Genomic DNA, 19570 nt, shown 5'->3' with positions numbered 1-19570 from the left:
CACTCGGGTCTCCACCTGTCTCCAGGCGCTCGGCGTCCTCCTGGAGTGTGGCGCTTCAGACTTCCTCCCGCCCCTCTAGGAGGCGTTGTCTCTGGCGGCTTCGGCGCCTCCTCGGAGTTGCCTGTCAGAGGACCGCGGCATCCTCACGGACGCCGTGAGAGCCCTGAGTGGAGGCGTTGATCTTCTGGCCGGGACTGGCTGGGAAGCACTTTCCTCAGGAACCCTGGTGAAGTCCGCTCCCCTGCTTCCTTTCTGTGGACCGTTGGTGGCCCTGTGTGACCTCTTCTTTTTAAGGTAGACGTAAAAGAAGGAAGAGGTCTTTCTCCAGGGAGGCCCCTTTGGCTGAAAACTGAAGTATCGCGTCACCGTAGGTTGGTCCATGCAACCCAGCAGTTTGAAGGTGGCACCAAGCAGTATTTGTGGGGGACGTGGCATGCCGTGCCAAGTCGCTTCAGTCGTGTCCGACTTTGTGCGACCCCGTGGACTGTAGCCCGCCAGGCTCCCCTGTCCATGGATTCTCCAGGCAAGAATCCTGGAGTGGGTTGTGGGGAAGATCCTTCGAAAAGCCTCATTTCACTTAATCACCACTTGTCTATTTGAAATCTAAAAATTTAAACGCACCTCTCTTACCCTTTTTGTCCTTCAAAGGGAGAACGTTTAAGGTTTTTCAGAATATATTCTAGATTTAAGGGTTGCTCTAGCATATGGTGTTAGTTGCAGTAACGTTGGTGATCCAAAGGCCCGTGGTGTTCCCCTTCACTTTAGAAAGGGATAGGGGTGTAAATAGGATATTTAATATTATGGGCTTTGAGATTGGTAGTAAGCCTACTCAGGAGGTTCATAACAAAGCTACTATTCCTTAACAGTATAAGAATACTTTTTTGTTGAAAAAGATGCTTTCTATAATAGAACCAGATAGCTCTATATATATGTTCAGTACATCAGTAAATAACTAACCCAGTTTGGAGAAAGCTGTGTTTGTTCACAACTGTTTTGAGGAAGATAAAGAATAGTATTTGAAATTTTGTGTTTTAAGAACTATATCAGGGGCATCTCTTGTAACCCAGAAGTAGTTGCTTAAACGATTTAAAATCTACAAAGTGTCTAAAAGTTTGCCTGAGACGTAGGGTTTGTTAAACAAATGCAATGTGGTATATCTATTTATCATTCGATAGATACGGTATCTATTTATCCAGTAAGTCTTTCATTCCTCTATTGATGCACATTTATTTTCAAGCTTTCCCTATAACTTAAATGCTGCAGTTATAAGCACTGCTTCATGTGCTCATCAAAGTATTTTTATGAATCATAGAATTGATTCCTTCTGAGGATGATAGATAATAATGCTATTAAATTGCCCTCAAATGATTGTACCCTTTTATATTCACTCTCTCAAAAGATGTGTTTTATCTCCCCACTAGCCAGATGGTAATATTTTACTAACTTTCTAATGCTTGAAAATAACATCTCATTTAAGTGTTTATCTTCCTTAGGTAATAAGAATATTAAATATTTTGGGGCAACAAACATCCTTTGCTGTTTTAAGTTCTGACTTTCTTATTTGACCCGTTTATCTGTTACTGCAGTGTTTTAATTACTGTAGCTTTAAGATATATTTTGGTACTTCCTTTTGAAGAAAAGCTTTGGGCTCTTCTTTTGCATTTTTCTTCCAGATGAAATTTAGAACCATCTTTTCAAGTTCTAGAAAATCTGGTTGTGATATTGTTTGTGATTGCATTGAATTTGTAGATAAATTTGAGAAGAGACATTCTTTTGAGTTTTTCCTTCTAGGATAATAGGTATGTCTCCTCATTTCTTCTATTAAATTTTTTTGTAATTAAATATGCATTTTTATGTACTGTTAAAAAGAAAAGTGTATCTGTATATTCTGCTTGATAGAACATCACAAGTACTTGGAAGCTTTTGATGTGTGCCTTTCCCCAGAAACAGGATTCTCTGCCCCCATGACCATGGTCATCCTGAATTTGGTGTTAATTATTCCCTTGCATTTCTTTACAGTTTTAGCAACTGTGTATGTATTTTTTCCCAACATATTGTTTACTTTCACATGTTTTTGAACTTTAAGTAGAATCATATTGCATATTCTTTTGTTAAGCATTATGTTTCTGAGATTCATCCCTGAAATGTATATACCTATAGTTCAGTTCAGAAACTTTAGAACTCCTTTACAAGTATTGAAAGTATTGAATACCTCAGAGATCTTTTGCTTATGTGGATTAAATCATATTAGATATTAAAACTAACCAATTTTAAATATAGACATTGGTACATTTGCTTATGCCAATAAGCATATGGTATATTGATAGCTCTAAAAAATAGTAATAATAATAATAGTAAATCTTAGACAACATTTTTAATGAAAAATAATTTTTCCAAAATAAGTTAGTGGCAAGAGTGGCATTGTTTTACAGTTTTCCCAAATATCTTTCATGACCAGAATCTCATGTTTGCTTCTACATTCAATCTCTTGCAATATATTGTTTTGGTTGAAGTAGATGCAGAAAATCCGGCCTCACTGAACTGTATATTGAGAAGAAGGAGGAATATGTTGATAATCTTTTAAATAGTTACATTATTCTTTCAGTTCAGTTCAGTTCAGTCGCTCAGTCGTGTCCGATTCTTTGCAACCCCATGAACTGCAACATACAAGGCCTCCCTGTCCATCACCAACTTCCGGAGTTTACCCAAACTCATGTCCATCGAGTCAGTGATGCCATCCAACCATCTCATATTATTATTTAATACTCATCAAATCCTAACAGTTTCTGAAAGGTTAGCCACAGTGTAGAATTTGAAATCAAATAACTTCTCAAACTCTGTGACAGTAAAACCTGTTAGTCTAGCTTGCATTTTAAAGGGATGTTTTACCCATTGATTGGTCGTGTAAAAGATATTAGTTCACTGAATTATGTAGGTTTCCCAAATGATGACACATTTCAATATAGAATATCAAAAAAAGCACCTACATTATCATCACTCCTACATTATCCATCACATCACAGTTTGGGAATCACTCCTGTGATTCATTCACTTTTGTTAAAGTATAATACTCTATCATAATAATATAATATATGTTTATCCATTTTATTTTTTATGAACATACTGCTTAGTTCCACCTCTGGGCTACAATAATTAGTGGTACCATAAACATTCTTCGTCATTTTTTCAGGTGCATATATACAGTAGTGTGATTTAGGCATATTAGTAGTGGAATTGCTAGATCCGTTGGGAGGATATGTGCAAGTTCAATTTCATTAGATGGACTTTTCCTAAATGATGACTCTCATTTATACTCCACCATGAATGAAACCTCCCTTTGCTCTCCAGGCTCTCTACATCTGGCATTGTGCAGCATTTTAAAATTTTGCTGGTCTCGTGGAGGGAAATGATTTATTACTATAGTTTTAAACTGCATTTCTCTGATTACTTCTGACATTGCATATATCTATTCCCAATTCCCCGCCTCCCTCTCTGATAATTCATCTTGCCTGTAGTTTTTCAGTTATATTAGCCTTTTCTGGAATCCTTTTATGGCTTTGTGATTATCTCTATCATATATTTTTGTTTATTTTCCATTTTTTCATTTATTAAACTATTTTGAGGTAACTGTAGATTTGTAAACACAGGTATTTCAGACATGTTTCTTTTAAAGAGCATCTGTTGGAATTTTAATGCAATTTTAAAACATTTTTAGCTGAGATACACAGTTTATTTATATTTGCTTAGTTGCCCTTTGTTCTAGTTGTCCTGACTGTTTTATATTTCTTTTTTCTCTGTTTTTGTTATTTTTTAAAATAATTATTTAATATCTTTTACCACTTAATTTTTCCGATATACTAATTTGGAAGTTTTATACTTTTTTTATTGTTATCCTAGAAATATGCATCCCTGGCTTTTCAAAATCTACAAGTGACCAATATCTTTACCTTCCTGTTAGATAATACAAGAATCTTAGAAGTTTAACTTAATTCAACCCCTCATGACTTACATGTTTTTATCATGTAGTTTTATTTTTTAAAAAATATTACCAGGGACTTCCCTGGAAGTCCATTGGTTAAGACTTCATGCTCCCAATATAGGATGCATGGGTTGAATCCCTGCTTAGGGAACTAAGATCCCATATGCCATGCAATATAGCCAAAAAATAAATAAATAAAATAAAAAATATTCTCACCAGACAGAAGAGGACCCATTTAGAATTATTGTTGTGTTTTGCAGGCAGTGCATTTTTGCTACTTTCTCTATTATTCATTGATTATTTTATCTTTTAGACCATCCATCTAGGGCCTTTTCCTTCTGCTTAAACTATTTGCTTTAGAATAACTTACTAAAAGTCTGTTGATGATAAACTTTTTCAGTTTGTGTTTACCTGAAAATGTCTTTGTTTTACCATCATTTAAGATGTCTTTGCTGAATAAAGCTGTTTAGGTTGGCAGTTTTCTTTTAGCGCTTTAAAGATCTCATTTCTCTGTTTTTTGGTTTCATTTATTGCTATTGAAAAGTCAGCTGTCAGTCTCTTAGTTGCTTTTCTCGGACTACTTTGACATTTATCTCTTTGTTTTTTAGCGTTCTGCTGTTTCATTGTATTTTTATCTTGTTTGGACTTATTTGCCTTTCTTAAGTTTGTATTGGAGGTGTTTTGAAATATGTTTATTGGCTTTATAATTTCTAGATTGTGGGTTTCCATTTTTATATTCTATTGATATATTTATCTAATGTATAAATAAACGTCTTATAACTTTCATAGTAATTTTCTCCTGGCCTTTTACTTCTTTTTCCCTTTGTTTTCCACAGTTTCCCCAACAGACTGCATTGCCACTCGTGGATTTTTGTTAATCTGAATAGTGAAAAGTGAACTTGACAATGAAACTCGGAAACTGGTCTTTGGAGAGGAGTAGGACTGGAACTACTCTTTCCGTTTTTTCATCATAATTGGTTTATTCGGATGTTTCTTCCATTTAGACCAATGTTAGTAAATTATATTTTCATGATTTTCAAATTTAGTGGTGTAAATAAGCATGTGATAATTTATAATTTTAGACATTTCCCCTATGTTTGTGGCTAGCCTCCTTTTGTTGTTGTTTTTTTTTTTCTTTTCATTGATTGTATTTGCTAAAAGTTGTCTGTTCCAAAAGAGTCAGCTTTTGGGTTTTATTGATTAACTCAGTTGGCCTTTTGTTTCTAAAATTTGGTTTGTCTTTTTTTGTTTACAAATTTTATAAGAAGTGTCTGGTGCATACTTTGTTTTCTCTTAATGAGATTCTTTAATGAGATTTTTAACACTTAATTGAGTAACTAAATCCCTTGGTAATATTCAATGTTGAAGACTCTGCCTTCCCTGGTGTGGTGAGATAGACCCTATTTAGAACCCTTTGGATATACCTGTTCCCTAGTTAAGAGAAAAATATTCACGACCCCAACTCCTGAGACCTGTTTAGACCAGTTAAAGCACCTGCTCAACTCTCTGGTTATCCCCTACTTCTCTGTGAGCCATCAATAGTGAATAGTCCTGTTCTTTGCCCAGGGCATTTTTATGTGATTTATCTAGGGGCCGTGGCAATTAAGGAAGGAAAAATCAAAACATTGTTATGGCAAAATTAAGTATCACTTTCCCTTTTGTTAGAAGTAATAATCAAAATAATCCAAAGCGGGTCTTAAAATGTCATTGACTCCAAAAGAAATTTATTCTTCGGATTTTCTTGTCAGGACAAAACTACTTAACAGTATCCTTGTAGTAAATACAGTAATGAGTTTAATGCAGTCATTTCATTGCAGATGATAGCTTAATACTGAAGCACAAATTTAGCCTAATTTGATGAACCAGAACAAAGATCAGTTTCCTTTATACAGATGTCTGAAAATGGCACCATATAAATTTTGAAGTGATTCCAATAAAAAGTGCATAATCTTGACTATGGAAAAGTGTTCTCCAAAGAATCTGTTGACTTTACATAGCATAGCAAGGAAGAGAAAATTTGAAAAATATAAGATTATAAGTATATGTGTGATACACAGAAAGCTTTTTTTATTGTAGGATTCAATTTTGAAAATGTTAAACTAATCTTCAAAAATTGAATATTAAGTCTAAAAGTAAGTCAGTTAAATGAAAATATCATATTGCCAGGCCATAACTCATTTTTTGCAATGGGAGTAATTTAAGTTTTTTTTTTTTTACAAAGAAGGCACTTGCACTCTCATTGCATATACTAAATGCCCAAAGTTATTTTGCTATTTTACATAGTAATTAATCTACATAATTCCTTATGAATTTAAGTAACTTGCTTTGTGAGCTAAGGTTTCCCTGTATGCTATTTGTACAGTACCATAGCAGCAATGATTCTCTAGGAGCTCTTGGTTAGTTTTTCCTCTAGCAAATGCAGATATGGTCCGGGAAATGCATATGGTTGTGTTAGATTACTTGGTTAAAACATGAGCCAGAAGTAAAAGATGTCCTTAGACCAGGCCAGACACTTGACACACACATACACCAATTTTACTTTTAGTCCATGTTGTTCGGGCTTAGTGGGAGGGACAAGCACCCCCAATCCCGACCCTGGGTGCTGGAATCAGCATCTCCTGGGCATATATGGAGTATCCATAAACCATATCCAGTAGACCGTTTATTTTTATCGACTACGCAACAAAGCCCAGTGAAACCATAATCAGGGAGTTTACGTAGGCAGTAACGGGAAAGCTTTATAGCAGCGATGGGTTAAAATAACTTGGGGTCACTGTAGTGAAAAGATGTGGATTTCGGGTTAGGTCTGCGATCTGCAGTCCTGAATAGTTACTCAATAACCTGTGAGCGAGACACCTTCGAGGAAGTTAAAGCTTGGAGCGATCATTGTAAAATGACACTAAAACTGTCCACCTAGGAGTCCTGGGAGACGTCAGACAGAGGACCGAGGGAGCCCTGCTTACTTGTCCGCACTCGGCCCCGACCGCAACTCCCACCCGCTCCGCGGAGGCCTGTGCGGGTGTGGGCTGGCGGTTCCGCCCCGCGGGGTTGACTTTTAAAGGCGCGGAGCGGTGCGCGCCGCCCACCACACTGGCTTTCGCTGGCGGGAGCGGGCAGGCGGAGCCGGCGGGGCGGAGGGAAGCCCCCTCCCCCACGCATCATGAGGTGAGGAGGAGGGGTCGACGCCCACCTGGCTGGTGAACTGCCTGCCTGCGGTGCCTAGCGGACTGGCAGAAGGGTCACTCTAGGTGTCCCACTCTCGGGGGGCTTCAGGGAGTGAAGCTTTGGTGGTGCCGCCGAGGTGCTAGGGCTCAGGGGCTCAGTCTGTTCAACTCTTTGCCACCCCCGTGGACTGTAGCCTGCCAGGCTCGTGTGTCCATGGGATTCTCCAGGCAAGAATACTGGAGTGGATTGCTATCTCCCTCCTCCAGGGGCTCTTCCCGACTCAGGGATCGAACCCACGTGTCCTGCGTTGGCAGGCACGTGGATTCTTTACCACTGAGCCATCTGGGAAGTCAGGTTTATGGAGCATCTTTATTGTAACTGGTGGAATTCTGCCGGCATGGTAAAGGGGAGACCCTTGCCAAGCTGCTGTAGAAGATGGCAGCACTCCTCACATCTCGTGTGTGTGTGTGTGTGTGTGTGTGTGTGTAGACATGTAGTATTTTAGGGCGTCCTTTGAACTGCATCCTTTAAAGCAGTGATACCAAATAATAGCAAGAATACCTTGGTTTTTATTCTTTATCTGCATGATTATCTTGACGTTAGAAAACATTTAAACTTTTGTGCATGGCAGACTTTTTTATATATTTTAAGATTGTTATGAAAATCATATGTTTCTCATTCTATAGTATTTTCTGTTTTATATACAGGAGCTTTGTCTTATGGGTGTCTTACTGTTTGGGCTTCTGGGAAATGCTATTTCCATTTGTTTGCTTTGTCTTCATTTTTTAAAACTAATTTGCTACTACTTAGGGCAATGGGAGTTCTTTTTCTTCCAAAATGAAAATAGCTTTATTTCCCCAGATTATATTTATGCTTACATAAAATTTCAGGTAATACATAAAGCTGTAAAAAAAAAGAAAGAAACAAAAATTAGCTGTATTTGATGCACTCAAAGTTGACTTGGTAGAGTATTGGGTACCATGGTCCAGGAGCTCTCCTGGGTACTGGGGGACTTTGTGAGCAAGACAGTATCTACCTGTGTGCGCCTTACATTCCCCACTCATTGGAAAAGACCCTGATACTGGGAGGGATTGGGGGCAGGAGGAGAAGGGGACGACAGAGGATGAGATGGCTGGATGGCATTGGACGTGAGTTTGAGTGAACTCCAGGAGTTGGTGATGGACAGGGAGGCCTTGCGTGCTGCAATTCATGGGGTCACAAAGAGTCGGACACGACTGAGTGACTGAACTGAACTGATGCAGTAACTTCCTTTAGACACACTGACTTATGGCTCTCCACCTTCATTCCATGCTCCAGCAGCCCCTTGTGATAATTTTAACTTATTAGTGTGGTTTGTCATACACTTCAAGAATGTACCCTAAATAACCTCTGTTGTTATTCTAGTTCCTCATGGATTCTCTTTGCCAGTACTATATTTTAGGATTTTAGTATTCATAAGAGGAATGCAAGGAAGTAGAGGAAAAGAATAGAATGGGAAAGACAGAGATCTCTTCAAAAAAAATTAGAGATACCAAGGGAACATTGGAGAAGGAAATGGCAACCCACTCCAGTATTCTTGCCTGGAAAATCTCATGGACAGAGGAGCCTGGCAGGCTATGGTCTATGGGATCACAAGAGTAGGACACGACTTAGCAACTAAACCACCACCACCAAGGCAACATTTCATGCAAGGATGGGCATGATAAAGTACAGAGTTGGTAAGGACCTAACAGAGGCAGAAGCGATTAAGAGAAGTAGCAAGAATACACAGGAGAACTGTACAAAAAATGTCTGAATGACCCAAATAAACATGATGGTGTGGCCACTCACCTAGAGTCAGACATCCTAGAGTGTGAAGTCAAGTGGGCCTTAGGAAGCATCACTATGAACAAAGCTAGTGGAGGTGATGGAATACCACCTGAGCTATTTCAAATCCTTAAAGATGATGCTGTTAAAGTGCTGTACTCAGCAGTGTCAGCAAATTTGAAAAACTCACCAGTGGCCACAGGACCAGAAAAGGTCAGTTTTCCTTCCACTCCCAAAGAAGGGCAGTGCCAAAGATTATGTTCAAACTACTGGATGATTGCACTCATTTCACATGCTAATAAGGTTATGCTCAAAATCCTGAAGCTAGGCTTCAGCAGTCCATGAACTGAGAACTTCCAGATGTATGAGCTGGGTTTAGAAAGACAGAGGAATCAGACCAAATTGCCAGCATCCATTGGATCATAGAAAAGCAAGGGAATTCCAAAAAACATCTGCTTTTCTACTTCATTGACTATGGAAAAGCCTTTGACTATGTGGATCACAACAAACTGGAAAATTATTAAAGAGATGGGAATACCAAACCACCTTACCTGTCTCCTTAGAAACCTGGATGTGACGCATCTATTTGACAGACCTGAAGCAGTTACTGTCTGCTAAGGTTTACACTACAGATGCAAGAAAAACATCCTCGCGCTTTCTGCCTGTCTGATTGTGGCAGCCCAGATTGAATGGGGGAACACAGGGAAAAAAAAAAAAAAAAAGAAACCTGGATGTGGATCAGAAAGAAACAGTTAGAACCTTACATGGAACAACAGACTGGTTCAAAATTGGGAAAAGAGGATGTCAAGGCTGTATATTGTCACCCTGCTTATTTAATCTATATGCAGGGTGAAAGTGTTAGTTGCTCAGTCGTGTCCAACTCTTTTTAACCCCATGGACTATAGCCCACCAGGTTCTTCTGTCCGTGGAATTCTGGATGCAGGAATACTGGAGTGGGTTGCCATTTCCTACTCCAAGGGATCTTCCCATCCCAGGGATTAAACACAGCTCTCCTGCATTGCAGGCAGATTCTTTATCGTCTGAGTCATGAGGAAAGACCTAGTGCTCATGATATGCAGGGTACATCATGCAAAATGCCAGGCTGGATGAATCCCAAGCTGGAATCAAGATTGCCAGGAGAAATATCAACAGCCTCAGATATGCAGATGACACCACCCTTATGGCAGAAAGTGAAGAGGAACTAAAGAGCCTCTGGATGAGGGTGAAAGAGGAGAGTGAAGAAGCTGGCTTAAAACTCAACATTGAAAAAACTAAGATCATGGTATCCAGTCCCATCACTTCATGGCAAATGGATAGGGAAAAAGTTTGAAACAGTGACAGATTTTATTTTCTTGGGCTTCAGAATCACTGTGGACAGTGACTGTACCCATGAAATTAAAAGATACCTGCTCCTTGGAAGGAAAGCTGTGACAAACCTAGACAGCAGGTTAAAAAGCGGAGACATACATTACTTTGCTGACAAAGGTTCATCTAGTCAAAGCTATGATTTTTCCAGTAGTCATGTATGGATGTGAGAGTTGGACTGTAAAGAAAACTTAGTGCTGAAGAATTGATACTTTTGAACTGTGGTACTGGAGAAGACTCTTAAGAGTCCCTTGGACTGCAAGGAGTCAATCCTAAAGGAAATTAACCCTAAATCATCATTGGAAGGACTGATGCTGAAGCTGAAGCTCCAATACTTTGGCCACCTGATGCAAAGCGCCACTCATTGAAAAAGACCCTGATGCTGGGGAAGTGATGAAAGTGAAAGTGACATCACTCAGTTGTGTCCAGCTCTTTGCGACCCCATGGACTGTAGCCTACCACGCTCCTCCGTCCATGGGATTTTCCAGGCAAGAGTACTGGAGTGGGTTGCCATTTTCTTCTCCAGAGGATCTTCCCGACCCAGGGATTGAACCCGGGTCTTCTGCATTGTAGGCATACGCTTTAACATCTGAGCTACCAGGGAAGTCCACGATCCTGGAAAAGATTGAAGGCAAAAGGAGAAGAGGGCAGCAGAAGTTGAGATGGTTAGATGGTATCACTGACTCAGTAGACATGAGTTTGAGCAAATCCTGGGAGACAGTGAAGGTCAGGGAAGACATGGGGTCACACAAAGTTGGACACAACTTAGTGACTGAACAACAACAATTCATAAGAGCTAGATCTGTAGTTTCCTTTCTTATGTATTTTCTTTGTCAGATTTTAGTGTTTGCTTTATAAAAACAAATTGGGAAGCTGTGCTCCTTTTTCTGGATTTTAGAACAGATTAAATTGCATAAGTATAATTTTTCCTTTCAGTTATCAAATGCATATTTACTAAACACCCACTATGTGCCAGGCATTGGGCTGATGCTGGATAATCAGAAGTAAATAAAACAGACATGATTCCTGTCCTCATAGGGCTTGATTTATTAGGGTAGTAGACATTGGTGAAATAATTATGATTATGTAATTATAAACTATGATAAGTACTCTGAGGGGAAAAATAGAGTTCTTTAAAATAATAGCATTGATGATCTACTTTGTTCTTTTCATATATTTGAGTAAATGGTTATTGAGTTCATAGGCACTAAAAATTCTTTTAAATTAATATTTGTTGAAGATTTGATATGTAATTAGGTCTGTGGTAAATACTTAAATAAAATGAGGTCTTCATAATTATAAAAGTGGAAATAAAAATAATGGTAGTAGTAGCTACTATGATAGATGGTATATTGCAAATTTTTATTGAGACATATTAAGTAGACACTTCAGTTACATGACATGTCCAATTGTTCACTCCTCTGGAAATCCCACTAAGATTATAGTAAAAGAATAAAGATAAAAATCCACAAAGATCAAGAGAATGAGGAAGGAGAAGATAAATGAAATCAGTATTTGGGAAACTAGAAAGAAGATGTTGTTTAGTCTCTCAGTAGTGTCCAACTGTTTTGCAGCCCCATGACTGTAACCCACCACGTACCCCTGTCCATGGGATTTCCTAGACAAGAATATTGGAGTGAGTTGCCATTTCCTCCTCCAGGGGATATTCCTGACCCAGGGATGGAACCTATATCTCCTGCATTGCAGGCAGATTCTTTACCACTAAGCCACTTTCTGTGGGGAAGCTCATGGAAAGAAGGTAGTTAAGTACTAAATGATTTAGTGGATTAGACAGTGCTGAAGAGAATAAGCTAACAAGAGAAGCAAGCTGATTTCCTTCACAGAATCTGGGAAAGGATCAGGATGTAGAGGTACCAAGCTTTTCTCAAGGTAGAAATACCGGTGGAATAGAAATAGAAGTCATTGATCTTCTTCACTCCACACACCCAGATAGCCACCTTCCTTCTACCCTGACAGAAGATTGAAGGTTTATAGTCAGGAGACATGAACTAGGCAGGCTCTAGACAACTGAGGTTGGGGTGAAGATCCTAAATAAAGATGAGGATTAAGTGAAAGTTAGCATGTGGAATGGTGAAACCAGAGCTGTCTTTTTTTGTGTGGTTCTCAGAACTAGTAGTCAAGCTTTTGTGTGTTAAAGTGTGTTAATTGCTCAGTCATGTCAGACTCTTTGTGACCCCATAGACTGTTGCCCACCAGGCTTCTCTGTCCATGGGATTCTCTAGGCAAGAATACTGGAGTGTGTAGCCGTTTCCTTCTCCAGGGAATCTTCCCTACCCAGGGATCAAACCCGGGTCTCCTGCATTTCCAGCAGATTCTTTACCACATGAGCCACTTATGCTTCCCCTCAACAGGGTATTAAAGGATTCTTTTCTGGGGAAACTTATCAATCCACAACAAAATATTTAACAGATAGGACTTTTTGAGTTCACTTGATTAAATCAGCAGCTGCATCACCATCAGATCTCCTGGAAGAATGACGGCTGCTGGTCAGGAAGTGGTGCTCATGCGTTAGACTTTCAGTCAGCTTTAAGTGCCTCACAGTTAAACGTAAACAGACAGCCAAGGATCACCAGTCATTTGCTGGAAGTCTGTAACACAGAAGAGACCAAGCAGGAATAAACAAGTAGAAAATAAAAGGAGCTTGATAGAAATTAGATTTACTGCAGGTAACAGAGGAGAAACTTTAACAAAATGAAACAGTAGTATCTTTAAAGAGAAAAAAGAAGATATAACTTACATGAAAGAAGAGATTCTATTTTTTAAAAGAGGAATTATTCAGAAAACAGGAAGAGATTAGATAATAAAGCTGAAGAACTCTCCTAAAAACGGCCACAGCGATTAGAATCTGCAGCAAGATACAGTGGATACATAATGATACAAACAGCCACTGTTACTGAGATGGGATGTGTCCTGAAATGTTTCAGAGAGGCACTGATACTTGAAATCTGAGCAAGTATTCAAATGACAAGGAAGCCAAAAAAGGGGGAGTACTAGTATATACATTTTCAAGGCAATATAAGTAGGAGCAAATGCAGAGATAGAAGTATGATACACATGAGAAACTGCGAGCAGTTCATTATTTGGGAAATTCAATATGCCTTACAAAAAAATAACATGTATAGTTATATATACCTTTTTTCAAAAAGGATTTGTGGTGGAGTTGTGTGGATTTATTTAAAATTCTTTAGAAAAGTAGCAGTATTGATGGTATCCATTTATTATTTATGTCAAGAGGAGAATTAAATTGTGGGTCAGGAAACCAGGATTCTAGTGCAGACCTACCACTGACTTTTTCTAAGACCTTAATGTGATGATGTCAATGACCGCCTTCCAATAATTATCTCCCCTTTTCTTACCTTCCCCCAGATCACAATTTTGCCTAGATTTGGGGGGAATCTCGTGCTTCACGAGTGGCATGGGAGGATGAGAGTGGTGTGGCTATGTGAATATTACTCTAAGCTAATTACAGTAATTCTGCTCTCCTTGGTTCGTGGCTGTTTTAGTAAAAACATGTGACTCAGTTCTGGCCAGTGAGGTGAGAATGGCCACCTGCAGAGAGAATTCTGGGAAAGTTTTCTCACAAAGGACAAAGGAAAAGATGCTCTCTCTCTGCCTTCATCTTATTCTAACTCTGAAGATGTGTTTGAGTCCAGTGTAGTGATGCAACAGAGCAGTTTTCAGTCTTAAGGGTTCCCTCCTTTGCTCCTTCATCCAAGGATTGTTTTTAAAAATATGGTGCCTTTATTGCTACTCCTCTTGTAACTTGCAAGTGTAATCTGGCTTGGGAGGGTTTTGACTTCCTTTGAGGTGGAAGAGATTTCCAACTCAACTGGTTTCCTCTTTGAGACCACTGTCACCAGAAGACACAACCCTTGCCTCCCAGAATTCACTCTAGGAATATTTTGTGAGCACATTATAAGATCCCTGGGCTTCACAGACACTTTCACTGTAAACGCTTTTTCAATGAGACGGTTTCACTTGTCTCATGAAATCCAAGGTATAGCATAGTACTAGATACATAATAGTCAGCACTAACAGTTTCATTTAATAAAGGTTGAATCATATACTACACAATTGCACTCATCTCCCACGCTAGTAAAGTAATGCTCAAAATTTTCCAAGCCAGGCTTCAGCAATATGTGAACCATGAACTTACAGATGTTCAAACCGGTTTTAGAAAAGGCAGAGGAACCAGAGATCAAATTGCCAGCATCTGCTGGATCATCGAAAAAGCAAGAGAGTTCCAGAAAAACATCTATTTCTGTTTTATTGACTATGCCAAAGCCTTTAACTGTGTGGATCACAATAAACTGGAAAATTCTGAAAGAGATGGGAATATCAGACCACCTGTCCTGCCTCTTGAGAAACCTATATGCAGGTCAGGCAGCAACAATTAGAACTGGACATGGAACAACAGACCGGTTCCAAATAGGAAAAGGAGTATGTCAAGGCTGTATATTGTCACCCTCCTTATTTAGCTTATATGCAGAGTACATCATGAGAAATGCTGGGCTGGAAGAAGCACAAGCTAGAATCAAGATTGCCGGGAGAAATATCAATAACCTCAGATATGCAGATGACACCACCCTTATGGCAGAAAGTGAAGAGGAACTAAAAAGCCTCTTGCTGAAAGTGAAGGAAGAGAGTGAAAAAGTTGACTTAAAGCTCAACATTCAGAAAACAGATCATGGCAACTGGTCCCATCACTTCATGGGAAATAGATGGGGAAAAAGTGGAAATAGTGTCAGACTTTATTTTGGGGGGCTCCAAAATCACTGCAGATGGTGATTGCAGCCATGAAATTAAAAGACTCTTACTCCTTGGAAGGAAACTTATGACCAACCTAGATAGCATATTCACAAGCAGAGACATTACTTTGCCAACAAAGGTCCGTCTAGTCAAGGCTATGGTTTTTCCTGTGGTCATGTATGGATGTGAGAGTTGGACTGTGAAGAAAGCTGAGTGCCGAACAATTGATGCTTTTGAACTGTGGTGCTGGAAAATTCTCTTACGAGTCCCTTGGACTGCAAGGAGATCCAACCAGTCCATCCTAAAGGAGATCAGTCCTGGGTATTCATTGGAAGGACTGATGCTGAGGCTGAAACGCCAATACTTGGGCCACTTCATGTGAAGAGTTGACTCATTGGAAAAGACTCTGATGCTGGAAGGGATTGGGGGCAGGAGGAGAAGGGGACGACAGAGGATAAGATGGCTGGATGGCATCACCGACTTGATGCACATGAGTTTGAGTGAACTCCAGGAGTTGGTGATGGACAGGGAGGCCTGGCGTGCTGTGATTCATGGGGTCGCAAAGAGTTGGACACAACTGAGCGACTGAACTGAACTGAATTTAGGGGTAGAGAGAGGTTTTATTTGTCTTCTGTTTGATTTTATTATTTCCAATCAGTAGAACATGAGTGTGGTTCTATAATCTGTTTACTTTGAGAGGCTTTTTTCCTCATCTAAGACTGTACCACCCTGATCTCATCTGAAAGGTTTTTTTCAATAAGGCAAAAGTGATTTCTATTTATTTCTGTGAAGAAAATTTCCTTTAGAAATTAAAGGATTGGAGAAACAACATTTCAGTTTATGTGGGTTATTACTTCTTATAGAGCAAATCAGTAGAGCTTTAGCCTTTAGCTCTGGAGACTTGACAAAGTAAATATTACAAAATTGTACCTAATGCTCAGTAAACATTTATTTATATAGTAGATATGCCCAAAATAGAACTACTCACTTTATGATTTAATTTTCTCTTTTTTTGTTTTAGCATTTATGACATTAACAGAGAACAGGAGTATGTCAAGAATTCTGGGGGTATACTTGGTGAAAATGAATTAACACCACCCTCCCAGCTGCATCCCCTCTTAGAGAAGACTGAGACAGGGTTCATATCAGAAAAGAGTGGGTATTAAACAAATGGTCTAAGTTATTGCTGATGAATCCAGAGTTGAACAATGCAGTTTTTAAAATTTTAATTTAGATCATGTAAATGCAAGGACTTTAAAAAAAATTATAATTTCCAGTAGCTGCAAAATTTTTTAAATTATTAGTCCAAAATTGATAGGTAATTAAGTTTTCAAATTGCATCAGAAAATGTATCTGTTCAAGAGAAATTGTCACTCTCTGTATTTCTTTGAAATTATTTATTTTACTTGATTTTAAGTTGAGATATGTTAAATAGTAGAAGTAATACATGCTTATATAAGAAAAATCTAAATTGTAGTAACATATGTAAGGTAAAAGTACAAGGTCTCCTTTTTGTCAGCTCCCCAGTCACCATTGGCATAAACACTGTTAATAACTGTTGGATTTCCTCTCTCTTTCTAGATCTTTTTCTGTATACTTTCAAACACATAATTTTTTTTACCAAAATAACATTATATAATGCATTTATTCCCTCAGTAGTATACAGTAGATATCTCTGTACATTAGTATATACAGATTTACTTTGTTTTTATTTAATAGCTGCAAGGTGTTTCCCTGTTGACGGCAGTTTAGGTTATCTCCAAGGCTTCCCTGGTGGCTCAATTGGTAAAGAATCTGCCTGTAATATGGGATACCTTGGTTTGATCCCCAGGTTGGGAAGATCCCCTGAAGAAGGGAATGGTTACCCACTCCAGTATTCTGGCCTGGAGAATTCCATGGACTGTATAGTCCATGGAGTCGCAAAGAGTCCAACAGGACTGAGCGACTTTCACTTTCACTTAGGTTATCTCCATTGTTTTTCGTGTTACAGGTGCTGGTGTGTGGAACATCCTTGTACGTATCACCGCTGCACTTTGCTAACATTTTTGAGGAATAGATACCCAGGAATGAAATGGTTATTTAGTATGCCCATTTAAGTTTTTGTTACTTCTGACAAATTGTGTTCTGAACAAGTTGTATTTATCTTAAACTGGCAGTCCTTTGATATCTTAAAGGTATCAAAGATACCTTTTCAGATTAGGTGATTAAGGACTTGGCTGTTCCTTCAACAACTATCAAATAACCTACTTAGAGGAGATAAACTATATAGGCATCTAGAGTGGAAATGCTGTTGCTTAATCACAGGCAGGATATGTCCAGGGGAGTTGTAGAAGTGGTTAGTTTCTGTTAGAATTATTGTGACACCTAAGGTGTTGCCATTTGTTCATCTCATTATTTGCTTACAGACCAGATGCTTATAAAATGGAAAACAGATGCTTGTGACATAGCATGAGAAATTGGTTTATAATTTCCTTGTCTCTCTTATTAGAAGTTAGAGAAAGAAATGTCCCTCATGTCAAGTCACTCAGTATCCCTGATGGAGTTTGAGATAGGGGAGATGATTCAGGGCACTGTGAGCAGAGTCCAACTTCTCGTGTCAAGCTTGACCTAACTTTTAAGATAAAATCCACAAATAGCAGAGCTGCTGCTGCTGTTAAGGCATTTCAGTCGTGTCTGACTCTGTGCGACCCCATAGACGGCAGCCTACCAGGCTCCCCTGTCCCTGGGATTCTCCAGGCAAGAACACTAGAGTGGGTTGCCATTTCCTTCTCCAGTGCATGAAAGTGAAAAGTGAAAGTGAAGTCGTGAAGTTGTGCAGCCGTGTCTGACTCTTAGTGACCCCATGGACTGCAGCCTAACAGGCTCCTCCGTCCATGGGATTTTCCAGGCAAGAGAAATGTACCCAAAGCCAGGTGCTACAGTAAAGAGCATTAACTCAGTTTTTACAGCCATTTCAATTGAACTTAAATTTTTTCCATGTGCACTCTGTTTGTCACTTAAGTCTTAGGGGACACTCTTTATACTTTACAATCAGATATTTTTCAAGTTACCCTCTTAGATGTTGTTTAAATTTCTTTGTGGAATAGCCCCCTCTTCTTTCTCTTAATATTCTGATATTCTTGAATGGTTTAAATAAAGCATGTGTATTGCTCAGCAAAAAAGATAAAACTATCCTTTTATTTAGTGCTCCTTGTTTTGTACACTTGTTAGGTGATTAAATGAGAGTGCGTTGTGTGGGCAGAGACTTCTCAATAAACATTCTCATTTATCTCCTTACATAAAGAGCAGGAAACGTACTTTTTTGAGAGTATAATTGAGGTTATTTATTATGAAATCATAAAAGATTCAGGATTTACCATGGTTTTCCATTAAGTTTTCTTTTGATATGCTTTTCCTTCTGTCAACTGTAAAATTATTACTTTTATAACGTATGGCTATTGAGTGCTAACCTAAAAGGGGAAGCATTTTTAGCTGTAAATAGTCTTAGAAATTACAATATGAAAGTACAAAATAAGTGATTTACTTTACTTGTTCTGCCTTGTTTATTTTAAATCATTACCATTAGTCATAGTTTTATTGGGAACTGTTTTCCCCACACTGCGTTAGACAGGTTTTTGGTTTTTTTTTTTTTAATTGCATTATTTCTCCCATGTTTCAGTTTATTATTGTGCATTGACACTCAAAATTGGGGAAATATGTAGTTTTTACTACTTCTGAAATTTAAAATCTGTGCCTATCTGTTAACATTGTGTACAATTTAAGATAGTTGGTAATCATAGTTTGTTCATTTCCAGAACTACAAGAACTTTTTTAAGCAAAATCTTTCACAGATATGGAGCCTAAGAGTATACTTAGATTTTTAAAATATAGTCTTTTTAAAAATATTAAATATTAATACTGGGTTCCAAAAATTATGATTTTTAAGGGAATCTTGATTTTCATTTGAGCTAGCAGTACAGATTATTTGTAAAATGAACTTGCAAGTGCGTAGGCTTCCCAGTTTGTTTTGACTTATTAGCTGAACAAAGTCAATAACTTTGAAAAAGTTAAATTTCAATAAATTTGAAAAAGCCAAATTTTTAATTACTGTCATTGGTGTTTTGCTATTTGAAGGACTTTAGAATATCTTTTTTTTTTTTTTTTTTTAATAGCATTGGTATATTGATCCAGTATTCTTGCCTGGAGAATTACATGGACAGAGGAGCCTGGCAGGCTACAGTCCATGGGGTCACAAAGCAAGTTGGACACGACTGAGTGACTTTCACTTTCACTTCATTATATTAATATTGAAAGAGAGAAGATGAAACTGAGGAAAAATAAAAATAAATGTTTCATCTTTTTCTTCCTTCCTTGCTATTTATAATCTTTTATTTTTTGATTCTAGGAAGTTTTGTTACTAAAAGCATTTTCAAATTACCTTGTGAATTAAAGTGTTAGGACAGTTTAGTACAAATTAATTTTCCTGAAATGTTTGTTTTAATTTCT

General features: G+C 38.3%; 1 protein-coding gene and 1 non-coding gene across 7 annotated transcripts in view; both read left to right on the top strand.

Annotated features, from left to right (window-relative positions):
• TASOR2 (transcription activation suppressor family member 2) overlaps positions 1–19570 on the top strand; it is a 65872-nt gene that overhangs the window by 798 nt on the left and 45504 nt on the right. For 3 of the 6 annotated variants that reach the window (XM_010811318.4, XM_010811317.4, XM_010811313.4), the window contains exons 2-4: positions 1674–1799; positions 4816–4989; positions 16107–16240. The exons of 1 other annotated variant lie outside the window; for it this stretch is intronic. In XM_010811318.4, the coding sequence (XP_010809620.2) occupies positions 4967–4989; positions 16107–16240 (157 nt within the window). In that variant the 5' untranslated portion in view covers positions 1674–1799; positions 4816–4966. Of the gene's footprint in view, positions 1–1673; positions 1800–4815; positions 4990–6896; positions 7145–16106; positions 16241–19570 lie in introns of all 6 variants that reach the window. 2 more of the 6 variants (XM_059892950.1, XM_010811314.4) reach the window with 2 other exon arrangements.
• Positions 9528–9655, top strand: LOC112449459 (small nucleolar RNA SNORA31). The gene has a single exon (XR_003038022.1). It is a non-coding gene; the product is annotated as a small nucleolar RNA SNORA31 (small nucleolar RNA).

The sequence above is a fragment of the Bos taurus genome, chromosome 13 (assembly GCF_002263795.3).
Source record: "Bos taurus isolate L1 Dominette 01449 registration number 42190680 breed Hereford chromosome 13, ARS-UCD2.0, whole genome shotgun sequence".
Classification (NCBI taxonomy): domain Eukaryota; kingdom Metazoa; phylum Chordata; class Mammalia; order Artiodactyla; family Bovidae; genus Bos; species Bos taurus.
Note: the sequence above shows the minus strand (reverse complement) of the source record. Positions and strands in the feature narration are given on the sequence as shown.